The sequence below is a fragment of the Tachypleus tridentatus genome, chromosome 9 (assembly GCF_004210375.1).
Source record: "Tachypleus tridentatus isolate NWPU-2018 chromosome 9, ASM421037v1, whole genome shotgun sequence".
NCBI lineage: Eukaryota > Metazoa > Arthropoda > Merostomata > Xiphosura > Limulidae > Tachypleus > Tachypleus tridentatus.
In genome coordinates this window covers 166935165-166949377 of record NC_134833.1, presented here as the reverse complement: position 1 = coordinate 166949377, position 14213 = coordinate 166935165, and the positions used below count along the sequence as shown (strand labels likewise).

The 14213-nt window shown below is 33.9% G+C and overlaps 1 protein-coding gene across 1 annotated transcript in view; it reads left to right on the top strand.

Moving 5' to 3' along the window:
• The window catches only part of LOC143226903 (uncharacterized), a 64996-nt gene that overhangs the window by 23540 nt on the left and 27243 nt on the right, over positions 1-14213 (top strand). The window contains exons 7-13 of the mRNA XM_076458443.1: positions 174-386; positions 553-675; positions 1453-1584; positions 10042-10209; positions 11127-11426; positions 12239-12562; positions 12868-13172. Of these exons, the coding sequence (XP_076314558.1) occupies positions 174-386; positions 553-675; positions 1453-1584; positions 10042-10209; positions 11127-11426; positions 12239-12562; positions 12868-12960 (1353 nt within the window). The 3' untranslated portion in view covers positions 12961-13172. The remainder of the gene's footprint in view (positions 1-173; positions 387-552; positions 676-1452; positions 1585-10041; positions 10210-11126; positions 11427-12238; positions 12563-12867; positions 13173-14213) is intronic.

Genomic DNA, 14213 nt, shown 5'->3' with positions numbered 1-14213 from the left:
AGTGTCTATCAGTTTTAACACAGATCTGATACACCTTGTACTACAATTGACTGTTTAGTTGTGCTTACAGATTTTAACATAGACCTGAGATAACTTCTATTCGAGTTAAGTGTTTAAAAGTACATTTATATAAAAGTAAAATACTTATACCTGTATTTATTTGTACACATCAGGTTGTTGATGGTGATCTACAGCAGTTGCAGATGTACATTTTACAGCTAGCAGAAACAAGTCAGCCTCTGTGTAACTGTTTTTCTGATGAAGCTTTATCTAGAGTAGTTGGTGTTCTGAATACAGTTCAACAGGAAGTCCAAGCTGTTGAGACATTTGTGGAAGCTTCTCTGGCCACTGTCATAAAGGAAGAAGAGAATGTTGCTACTCTAAATGTATGCTGATAATATTATGGTTACTCTTGTATGTTGTACTATAAGCTCATGAGAAAAATGTGATGTTATAATAGAGAATGTTTTATATTGTGTTCATAACTCAGATCTTTTAATAAAATATAGTATTCTAGTTTTACTTTTGTTTTTGATTTTATTCTTTATATAGAATGAAATACAGACATTAGCCCAAGCTATTCATGTTGCTAAGCAACATCTTCATGATATTGATGAGCTTAAGGAAGATAGTGATGATAGAGAAGATAGTGATGATCTCTCAGATCACCTGCAGGTATTTTATGTTTTGTTACTTTATGATAGAGATGTTCTGTCAAACATTAGTTAACATTACTTTATGATAGAGATGTTCTGTCAAACATTAGTTAACATTACTTTATGATAGAGATGTTCTGTCAAACATTAGTTAACATTACTTTATGATAGAGATGTTCTGTCAAACATTAGTTAACATTACTTTATGATAGAGATGTTCTGTCAAACATTAGTTAACATTACTTTATGATAGAGATGTTCTGTCAAACATTTGTTAATATTACTTTATGATAGAGATGTTCTGTCAAACATTAGTTAATATTACTTTATGGTAGAGATGTTTTGTCAAACATTAGTTAACATTACTTTATGATAGATATGTTATGTCAAACATTAGTTAACATTACTTCATGATAGAGACATTCTGTCATACATTAGTTATTGTTACTTCTAGTGTAGAAAAGTTCTCTTATAGCTTAGATGAATAACAAGAATAGCTTAGTTTTCTTCCACTTTAATTATTGAATGGATATTTGAAAAAGTAAACAATACTGATCATTCAATAAAAACAATGCTATTAACCATTAAATTAGTTCAACAGTACTGACCATTAAACAAGTATAACAATACTGACCAATAAATAAATATTTGGGATCTATTTATTCTACAGTATTCTGAACATTACTTTTCTGTTGTATAGTTTTTTCTTATGAAGTAATGTAATAATGTAAATGTATCTTTTTTATTTATTCTTTTGATATAGAGAAAAACTTAAACATTCTTTAATTTTGAACAGCACTTAGCATCTCAACACTCATTACACCAACAGCAGTTAAAGAATTTAGAAAAACTGGCTGTAGAAAGTCGAGACGGTAAACCTTCAGATGTAAAAAATCTGAAGGAAGAACTCCAGGAGGTGCAGGTGCAGGTACGTTGTTTATCTTACATACCAGGATAACCTTACAGGATAGCTACAGTACATCATGTTGAGGTAAATATTGTAGTGTTTCTTACATACCAGAAATATTGTAGTGTTTCTTACATACCAGGATTAGTTAAACAGGATAGCTACAGTACATCATGTTGAGGTAAATATTGTAGTGTTTCTTACATACCAGGATTAGCTTAAAGGATAGCTACAGTACATCATGTTGAGATAAATATTGTAGTGTTTCTTACATACCAGGATTAGCTTAAAGGATAGCTACAGTATATCATGTTGAGGTAAATATTGTAGTGTTTCTTACATACCAGGATAACCTTAAAGGATAGCTACAGTACATCATGTTGAGGTAAATATTGTAGTGTTTCTTACATACCAGGATTAGCTTAACAGGATAGCTACAGTACATCATGTTGAGTTAAATATTGTAGTGTTTCTTACATACCAGGATTAGCTTAACAGGATAGCTACAGTACATCATGTTGAGGTAAATATTGTAGTGTTTCTTACATACCAGGATTAGCTTAACAGGATAGCTACAGTATATCATGTTGAGTTAAATATTGTAGTGTTTCTTACATACCAGGATAACCTTACAGGATAGCTACAGTACATCATGTTGAGGTAAATATTGTAGTGTTTCTTACATAGCAGGATTAGCTTAACAGGATAGCTACAGTACTTCATGTTGAGGTAAATATTATAGTGTTTCTTACATACCAGGATAACCTTACAGGATAGCTACAGTACATCATGTTGAGGTAAATATTGTAGTGTTTCTTACATACCAGGATTAGCTAAACAGGATAGCTACAGTACTTCATGTTGAGGTAAATATTATAGTGTTTCTTACATACCAGGATAACCTTAGAGGATAGCTACAGTACATCATGTTGAGGTAAATATTGTAGTGTTTCTTACATACCAGGATTAGCTTAACAGGATAGCTTCAGTACATTGTGTTGAGGTAAATATTGTAGTGTTTCTTACATACCAGGATAACCTTACAGGATAGCTACAGTACATCATGTTGAGGTAAATATTGTAGCGTTTCTTACATACCAGGATTAGCTTAAAGGATAGCTACAGTACATCATGTTGAGGTAAATATTGTAGTGTTTCTTACATACCAGGATAACCTTAAAGGATAGCTACAGTACATCATGTTGAGGTAAATATTGTAGCGTTTCTTACATACCAGGATTAGCTTAACAGGATAGCTACAGTACATCATGTTGAGGTAAATATTGTAGTGTTTCTTACATACCAGGATTAGCTTAAAGGATAGCTACAGTACATCATGTTGAGGTAAATATTGTAGTGTTTCTTACATACCAGGATAACCTTAAAGGATAGCTACAGTACATCATGTTGAGGTAAATATTGTAGCGTTTCTTACATACCGGGATTAGCTTAACAGGATAGCTACAGTATATCATGTTGAGGTAAATATTGTAGTGTTTCTTACATACCAGGATTAGCTTAACAGGATAGCTACAGTATATCATGTTGAGGTAAATATTGTAGTGTTTCTTACATATCAGGATTAGCTTAACAGGATAGCTACAGTATATCATGTTGAGGTAAATATTGTAGTGTTTCTTACATACCAGGATTAGCTTAACAGGATAGCTACAGTACATCATGTTGAGGTAAATATTGTAGTGTTTCTAACATACCAGGATTAGCTTAACAGGATAGCTACAGTACATCATGTTGAGGTAAATATTGTAGTGTTTCTTACATACCAGGATAACCTTAAAGGATAGCTACAGTATATCATGTTGAGGTAAATATTGTAGTGTTTCTTACATACCAGGATTAGCTTAACAGGATAGTTACACTACATCATGTTGAGGTAAATATTGTAGTGTTTCTTACATACCAGGATTAGCTTAACAGGATAGCTACAGTACATCATGTTGAGGTAAATATTGTAGTGTTTCTTACATACCAGGATAACCTTACAGGATAGCTACAGTACATCATGTTGAGGTAAATATTGTAGTGTTTCTTACATACCAGGATAGCTACAGTACATCATGTTGAGTTAAATATTGTAGTGTTTCTTACATACCAGGATTAGCTTAACAGGATAGCTACAGTACATCATGTTGAGGTAAATATTGTAGCGTTTCTTACATACCAGGATTAGCTTAAAGGATAGCTACAGTACATCATGTTGAGGTAAATATTGTAGCGTTTCTTACATACCAGGATTAGCTTAAAGGATAGCTACAGTACATCATGTTGAGGTAAATATTGTAGTGTTTCTTACATACCAGGATTAGCTTAACAGGATAGCTACAGTACATCATGTTGAGGTAAATATTGTAGTGTTTCTTACATACCAGGATTAGCTTAACAGGATAGCTACAGTACATCATGTTGAGGTAAATATTGTAGTGTTTCTTACATACCAGGATTAGCTTAACAGGATAGCTACAGTACATCATGTTGAGGTAAATATTGTAGTGTTTCTTACATACCAGGATAACTTTACAGGATAGCTACAGTGCATCATGTTGAGTTAAATATTGTAGTGTTTCTTACATACCAGGATTAGCTTAACAGGATAGCTACAGTACATCATGTGGAGGTAAATATTGTAGCGTTTCTTACATACCAGGATTAGCTTAAAGGATAGCTACAGTACATCATGTTGAGGTAAATATTGTAGTGTTTCTTACATACCAGGATTAGCTTAACAGGATAGCTACAGTACATCATGTTGAAGTAAATATTGTAGTGTTTCTTACATACCAGGATTAGCTTAACAGGATAGCTACAGTACATCATGTTGAGGTAAATATTGTAGTGTTTCTTACATACCAGGATTAGCTTAACAGGATAGCTACAGTACATCATGTTGAGGTAAATATTGTAGTGTTTCTTACATACCAGGATTAGCTTAACAGGATAGCTACAGTACATCATGTTGAGGTAAATATTGTAGTGTTTCTTACATACCAGGATTAGCTTAACAGGATAGCTACAGTACATCATGTTGAGGTAAATATTGTAGTGTTTCTTACATACCAGGATAACCTTACAGGATAGCTACAGTACATCATGTTGAGTTAAATATTGTAGTGTTTCTTACATACCAGGATTAGCTTAACAGGATAGCTACAGTACATCATGTTGAGGTAAATATTGTAGTATTTCTTACATACCAGGATTAGCTTAACAGGATAGCTACAGTACATCATGTTGAGGTAAATATTGTAGTGTTTCTTACATACCAGAATTAGCTTAACAGGATAGCTACAGTACATCATGTTGAGGTAAATATTGTAGTGTTTCTTACATACCAGGATTAGCTTAACAGGATAGCTACAGTACATCATGTTGAGGTAAATATTGTAGTGTTTCTTACATACCAGGATTAGCTTAACAGGATAGCTACAGTACATCATGTTGAGGTAAATATTGTAGTGTTTCTTACATACCAGAATTAGCTTAACAGGATAGCTACAGTACATCATGTTGAGGTAAATATTGTAGTGTTTCTTACATACCAGGATTAGCTTAACAGGATAGCTACAGTACATCATGTTGAGGTAAATATTGTAGTGTTTCTTACATACCAGGATTAGCTTAACAGGATAGCTACAGTACATCATGTTGAGGTAAATATTGTATTGTTTGTTACATACCTGGATTAGCTTAACAGGATAGCCACAGTATATCATGTTGAGGTAAATATTGTAGTATTTCTTACATACCAGGAGTAGCTTAACAGGATAGCTACAGTACATGATGTTGAGGTAAATATTGTAGTGTTTCTTACATACCAGGATAACCTTAAAGGATAGCTACAGTACATCATGTTGAGGTAAATATTGTAGTGTTTCTTACATACCAGGATTAGCTTAATATGATAGCTACAGTACATCATGTTGAGGTAAATATTGTAGTGTTTCTTACATACCAGGATTAGCTTAACAGGATAGCTACAGTACATCATGTTGAGGTAAATATTGTAGTGTTTCTTACATACCAGGATTAGCTTAACAGGATAGCTACAGTACATCATGTTGAGGTAAATATTGTAGTGTTTCTTACATACCAGGATTAGCTTAACAGGATAGCTACAGTACATCATGTTGAGGTAAATATTGTAGTGTTTCTTACATACCAGGATTAGCTTAACAGGATAGCTACAGTATATCATGTTGAGGTAAATATTGTAGCGTTTCTTACATACCAGGATAACCTTAAAGGATAGCTACAGTATATCATGTTGAGGTAAATATTGTAGTGTTTCTTACATACCAGGATTAGCTTAACAGGATAGCTACAGTATATCATGTTGAGGTAAATATTGTAGTGTTTTTTACATATCAGGATTAGCTTAACAGGATAGCTACAGTATATCATGTTGAGGTAAATATTGTAGTGTTTCTTACATACCAGGATTAGCTTAGCAGGATAGCTACAGTACATCATGTTGAGGTAAATATTGTAGTGTTTCTAACATACCAGGATTAGCTTAACAGGATAGCTACAGTACATCATGTTGAGGTAAATATTGTAGTGTTTCTTACATACCAGGATAACCTTAAAGGATAGCTACGGTACATCATGTTGAGGTAAATATTGTAGTGTTTCTTACATGCCAGGATAACCTTAAAGGATAGCTACAGTATATCATGTTGAGGTAAATATTGTAGCGTTTCTTACATACCAGGATAACCTTAAAGGATAGCTACAGTATATCATGTTGAGGTAAATATTGTAGCGTTTCTTACATACCAGGATTAGCTTAACAGGATAGCTACAGTACATTGTGTTGAAGTGTTGCTTACGTGCCAGGATTAGCTTAACAGTATAGCTACAGTGCATCATGTTGAAGTTTTTCTTACATACCAGGATTAGCTTAACAGAATAGCTACAGTGCATCATGTTGAAGTTTTTCTTACATATCAGGATTAGCTTAACAGAATAACTACAGCACATCATGTTGAAGTAAATATTAAAGTGTTTCTTACATACAAGAATTATGTTAGAGATACATGACCATTTGAGTTTAATGAGAGTGTTATGATTTTGATAGTTTAGTAAGCATGTTGCATGAATGTTAAGTATTATTTTATGACTGATTGTTTATTGTAGGTTTGTTTGTATAATTTTATGAATCATGCATTGTGTATTTCAACTGTTACAATTTTGTGATTGTTGTATTATTGCTTCATGTTAATAGGATCTTCTTAAATTTTGTCAAGTGTTGTTGCATCATATCTCATTATGTGTGAAAGATTTTAGGGCTCTGTCAGCTTTTATAAACACATGTCCAAAATATAGTTTGTATCAATTTGTTGGTTAGACAGATCTAGATGTCATAATTGGCAGTTTTATTAGTCTAAGACTAGAAAAGGCAGCTGGTCATCACCACCCACTGCTAGCTCTTGGGCTTTTCTTTTACCATTGAGCAGTGGGATTGACTATAACATTATAATGCCCCCAATTCTGAAAAGCGAGCATGTTTGGTGTGATGATGATTCAAACCCATGATTCTCAAATTGTGAGTCAAGTGCTCTAACCACATGATCATGCTTGGCCCTTGCAATACTAACATGATAGAGAAGAATAATTTGTCTTCTCAGTTGTGTTCTAATCCAGTCTGTGTGGACTTTAACAGAAAGAGAAACAATTATTTACAGCTTTGGATACAACTTTGGTCAGCAACAGAGCTAGTAGTGGTTTTTAAAGTAACCTTTTACAGACTGTATTGTAATAATATGGTAGAGAAGAATAACACATCTTGTTCTAAAGTAACTAAACCAGTTTGTGTGGACTTTGAAGAAAATTAGTTAAAGCTTTGAATACAACTGTGGTAATGAAGAGTGTAAGAAACATTTTGTATGTATTTTGTTTTAATAAATGGACTGTGTACTGTATGTTTATTGTTGAAATTCATCAAGGAACACAAACCAATATAAAGAATCTGGCCCATATATACATAAAGATTCACATTGGTGAGCCAACCAGGAGTATAGAGTGGTAATAAGGGGTAGAAGAAGACATGAATGACTGTAGAAAAAGACTTGTGTATGAACAGCTGTAACAGTGATAAAAATATAGTAGAATACATGGTATACAATCATCTTGACTGACTTTAACAAGTAGATAAATAGCAACAAGCAACTTGTGCTCAAAACCTGTGACCTGTAACAATTTGTTTGACAGTAAAAAGACTCAGAGAAACAAGAGCATCACCCAAATATAAAGATAAATGTACCAAGAATGACAATGGGGTCAGGGCCAGCTGACCCAAGTTTATCAAATTTGATGAACCAAAAGATGGCATTAATGCTTTCTTGGAGGTATATAAAAGATGCGCCCAAAGTCAGACTGGGACAGAGGTAACAGAGCAGCCTGTCTCAGACCTGCTGTCACAGGAAAGGCCTAAAAGTGTGAGCTAGCATGACATCACAAGATGCCATGGACTATGAAAAGTAAAAGCAGCCTTGCTGAAATGTTATGAATGCATTGAAGAAGGATATGGACATGGCAAAATGTGAAGATAGTTTTGATCTGTTAATATGTGAATAGTTCATGATCACTTGCTGTACTGACATGTGACTGTTCCTAAAAGGGAGTGCATGAAAAGATGTGGACAAGATGATCAAGCTGGCAGAACAGTACATGGATGTGGACAAAATGATCAACTTGGCAGAACAGTACATGGATGTGGACAAAATGATCAACCTGGCAGAAAAGTACATGGATGTGGACAAGATGATCAACCTGGCAGAACAGTACATGGATGTGGACAAGATGATCAACCTGGCAGAACAGTACATGGATGTGGACAAAATGATCAAGCTGGCAGAACAGTACATGGATGTGGACAAAATGATCAACCTGGCAGAACAGTACATGGATGTGGACAAGATGATCAACCTGGCAGAACAGTACATGGATGTGGACAAAATGATCAACCTGGCAGAACAGTACATGGATGTGGACAAGATGATCAACCTGGCAGAACAGTACATGGATGTGGACAAGATGATCAACCTGGCAGAACAGTACATGGATGTGGACAAGATGATCAACCTGGCAGAACAGTACATGGATGTGGACAAGATGATCAACCTGGCAGAACAGTACATGGATGTGGACAAGATGATCAACCTGGCAGAACAGTACATGGATGTGGACAAGATGATCAACCTGGCAGAACAGTACATGGATGTGGACAAGATGATCAACCTGGCAGAACAGTACATGGATGTGGACAAATGATCAACCTGGCAGAACAGTACATGGATGTGGACAAGATGATTAACCTGGCAGAACAGTGTATGGATGTAGGTAGACAAGATGATCAAGCTGGCAGAACAGTACATGGATGTAGGTAGACAAGATGATCAAGCTGGCAGAACAGTGTATGGATGTAGGTAGACAAGATGATCAAGCTGGCAGAACAGTGCATGGATGTGGACATCTTCTTAGATCATCTTCAGGTTAACAAAGAGAGATCGAAACATTGTTCTCTACTTTATTTTAATAAAAGTTTTAATACCCATACCAGCCGTCTTGAGATATATTTTTACTTGAAGTGGGTTTCTTGTCATCATGAACTTCCTATAGTACCACACTAACTGACTTTACGTTTTTGTTTAAGTGAAGTTTTAAAATGTTTCTTACATACAAGGGTTAGCTTGAAAAAAATTTATAAAAAACATTGTATTCTGGGTTTAACTGTCATGTATATTGTAGCATTATACTTAAGAGGTAGGTGTGCTAGTGCACAGTAATACAGTATTTGTACTTATCTAATGTATGAAACCACTGTGTCATGTAATATATAGAGTACGTAGTACCCATGTCAGAGATTTATAGTAGAACATACATTGAAAAATATAAGTACAGTACAGTAACATGAGAGCTCTAGCAGACATTGTAGTTAACCACAAAGGTTCAGAGCAACATGCAACTGAAATGTGTTTATTTTTTTCTGAGTTTAGTATTGTAAAGGCTGCATGACTGTTCACGTTTCTCATCATTCGTGTGGTTCCACTTTTGTTTTTTTATCAACTTAAGTCAAAAGTATGTCAGGTTTTAAGTCAGAGTTCACCATATTTTAGTTTCTTAAAGTAACCTTCAAATGAAATATGTATTAATAGTAATTAATATCTGTTACTAAACCTCATGTCTCCTAGCTGACTCACCGAAGCATGGGTTTAATGTACAGTGAATAATTTTGATTTTTTTCATATACAAATGAATATTCCAACAACTTACACAGCTCTTAAGGAAATAAGTGATGCAGGAGTGTCTTAAAATGTAAATGTTTGTTTCTCTCCTTCTGCTGCCACGTAACTGTTACTGAGGGTGAAGAAGACAAATGATGTCCCTTCAATTTGCACTGAAATGATGGTTATATTTACTTTTAAAGTGCTAAGTATTTTCATGTTGTTTTTTTTACAGATAACTCGTAAAGTTAAGAGAACCAAGTGCAGAAGACAACTAGTTAAAAAATTGAAATGGCAACTACATCTTCTGGAGCAGCAAGTTAAACTTGGCAACATACGACTTGAAAGTGTGACGATTGTAAAAACTATTACTGAACTTCAAGATGAACTGAAACATCACAAGGTGAGATTCGTGCTTAAAGGTTTCTTCTTCAGAGTTTTTATATGATCATTATGATAATTACCACACTGCAGTTCAATATAAACTTTCACTGCTGGTGCTCTGTGAAACATTTGAACATAACCTTTCACTGCTAGTGTTGTGGTTCATGATACAATCCAACATAACCTTTCACTGCTGGTGTTGTGTTTCATGAAACAGTCCAAAATAACCTTTCACTGCTGGTGTTGTGCTTCATGAAACAGTCCAACATAACCTTTCACTGCTGGTGTTGTGCTTCATGAAACAGTCCAATATAACCTTTCACTGCTGGTGTTGTGCTTCATGAAACAATCCAACATAACCTTTCACTGCTGGTGTTGTGTTTCATGAAACAGTCCAATATAACCTTTCACTGCTGGTGTTGTGTTTCATGAAACAGTCCAACATAACCTTTCACTGCTGGTGTTGTGCTTCATGAAACAGTCCAACATAACCTTTCACTGCTGCTGTTGTGCTTCATGAAACAATCCAACATAACCTTTCACTGCTGGTGTTGTGCCTCATGAAACAATCCTACATAACCTTTCACTGCTGGTGTTGTGCCTCATGAAACAATCCAATATAACCTTTCACTGCTGGTGTTGTGGTTCATGAAACAGTACAACATAACCTTTCACTGCTGGTGTTGTGGTTCATGAAACAGTCCAACATAACCTTTCACTGCTGGTGTTGTGGTTCATGAAACAGTACAACATAACATTTCACTGCTGGTGTTGTGGTTCTTTCTGTGAGAAACTGGTTATTAAAGTTTTATGCATAAATTGATACCTAACTTACATATAATCTTCACATTTAAATGGATACTAGTCTTGCTTATGGTATTTTCTTTTCAATAAAATGATGCTTAGTTTTGTACTAATGTTTTATTTATCACATAGGCTTTCTTCAGGCAAGTGCAACTTCTACTGAGTTCTGTTGAATTCACCTTTGACTGTTTTGAAAGTTCCCTTCAAAACAGGAACTTATCGTATTACAAAGTAGTCACAGGACGTGCAGAACAAGTGTTAGAGAAAGCAACAGAGCATGGATATTTCCTGGAAAAAGCAATGATTGGTTGGCAACAACTGAAGCCCTTACTACATTCCAACTCTGAGTGGCTGACGGCCAAGATACAAAATATGAAAGAACTGCCTTGTTTCAGTGAAAATAATGTGGAGGCTTTGATTTCTACATTTAAGGTGAGAAATTGTATTCAACATAACAAACCCAATATAATATCTCTGGTTACATAATGATATCTTATTATGTCTACCCTTACTAATATAATATCGCTTGTTACAGAATTATATCTTATTATGTCTACACTTTCTAATGTAATATCACTGGTTACAGAATAGTACATTATCATGTGTATACTTACTAATGTAATATCACTGGTTACAGAGTAGTACATTATCATGTGTATACTTACTAATGTAATATCACTGGTTACAGAGTAGTACATTATCATGTGTATACTTACTAATGTAATATCACTGGTTACAGAGTAGTACATTATCATGTGTATACTTACTAATGTAATATCACTGGTTACAGAGTAGTACATTATCATGTGTATACTTACTAATGTAATATCACTGGTTACAGAGTAGTACATTATCATGTGTATACTTATTAATGTAATATCACTGGTTACAGAGTAGTACATTATCATGTGTATACTTTCTAATGTAATATCACTGGTTACAGAGTAGTACATTATCATGTGTATACTTACTAATGTAATATCACTGGTTACAGAGTAGTACATTATCATGTGTATACTTTCTAATGTAATATCACTGGTTACAGAGTAGTACATTATCATGTGTATACTTACTAATGTAATATCACTGGTATACCATTACACCAAGATTTCTTTTCATTTCTTTTAAGGTTATTCACATGAAATATATAATCACAGTTTATTTAGAAACTTTTAATCAAATCTTATTAATTAATGTTGTCTACTTAGATAAATATTAAGTAATAGTGTATTGTAAAAAAATAGCATCTACAGTGTGACATCCATGACCACCAACCCCAGATAGCTTACATCAATAAACTAAGTCAAGGGCTGAAAGGGGTAAGATGTCCATCATTAAACCACGAGGTTTGCAGGTGTACTTCGGATTGGAAGGAACTCGTAAAGGATGTCACATCTCAGCTAGAGAACCTGAAAAACTACCATATGACATGGCAGAATGTTCAGAAAGACATCACACAGTTAAACACTTGGATAGAAGAGGCAGAACATTACTTGTTTCAGATACAAAAGAAAAGTGATGTTGAGACAGACTTGGCTGAGGAATTGAAACATTTAGGTGACATTGCTGTAAGTATAGTTACTTTTAAAAATTGATAAGGATCTTGTCTAAACGCTTGGTAACTTCATCACTGACCTGTTCATGTTGTCAATTTTAAAACAGAAATTAAAAATTCTTTTATATTTTTTAAATGTAATGTATCAGAAGTAAAAAACAGTAATTGCATTTCATCTAATAAACTTATGATCTGGAGAGGAGATCTTTACAAATGGAATAAACTATTGGATATTAGGCTTAGTTATGGTATATTAAGAATGGTAAAAGTTATTTTTATACTGAACTGCTACATACTAAGTTAAGTATTTGTTGTTAGAAAATCAAGTCAAACTTCAAGATCAAGGAAGTTAAACAAGAGAACATGAAAACAATTATTCAGCAAGCTTTGAAATTGCCGAGAAACACCTAGAACAACTCAATAGCTGCTGGGAAACATTGAAGATATCTACATATGACTTGGAATCTCAGTTATGTCAGCGGGTGATGCAGCAACCATTCCATGAAATATTCGTGGAACTTCGAAGTTGGTTAAAGAATATAGCTGGTGTAGTGTTACAGAGAGAGATGTTGGAAGACATAAGATCCATTCAAGACATTGAGCTGTTGCTATCACATTACCAGGTATGTAACTGTCAAGGTGAATCAGAATAGAAGGTATGTATATATTATAATGAATCAGATACAAGGTATGTATGTATATATTATAATGAATCAGATACAAGGTATGTATGTATATATTATAATGAATCAGATACAAGGTATGTATGTATATATTATAATGAATCAGATACAAGGTATGTATGTATATATTATAATGAATCAGATACAAGGTATGTATGTATATATTATAATGAATCAGATACAAGGATGCGTATGTATATATTATAATGAATCAGATACAAGGTATGTATGTATATATTATAATGAATCAGATACAAGGTATGTATGTATATATTATAATGAATCAGATACAAGGTATGTATGTATATATTATAATGAATCAGATACAAGGTATGTATGTATATATTATAGTGAATCAGATACAAGAATGCGTATGTATATATTATAGTGAATCAGATACAAGGGATGCGTATGTATATATTATAATGAATCAGATACAAGGTATGTATGTATATATTATAATGAATCAGATACAATGTATGTATATATTATAATGAATCAGATACAAGGTACGTATGTATATATTATAATGAATCAGATACAAGGTATGTACAGTCATGTGAAAAAGTCAGGACACCTTATGAAATCCTGTGTATTTTTGTACCATTTTTGGATATATAGATATTTAATCTCAATTTTAACAACACTGAGAGATTATAGGAATATAACTAAACAATTAAAACTGAAGAAAAGACTTTTCAAGATCTTCTGTAAATGAACTTCTACAAAAATGCATATTCTAACTGGGGAAAAAGTTAGGACACTCTACCCCCTAATAGCTATTGTTACCCCCTTTGGCTGAAATAACTGCAGTGAGATGCTTCTTGTAGCCATCTACCAGTCTCTGACATCGGTCTGAAGAAAGTTTGCCCCACTCCTCAATGCAAAATTCTTTCAGCTGCGAGATGTCTGAGGGTTTTCTTGCATGTACAGCCCGTTTCAAGTCACCCCACAGCATCTCAATGGGATTAAGATCTGGAC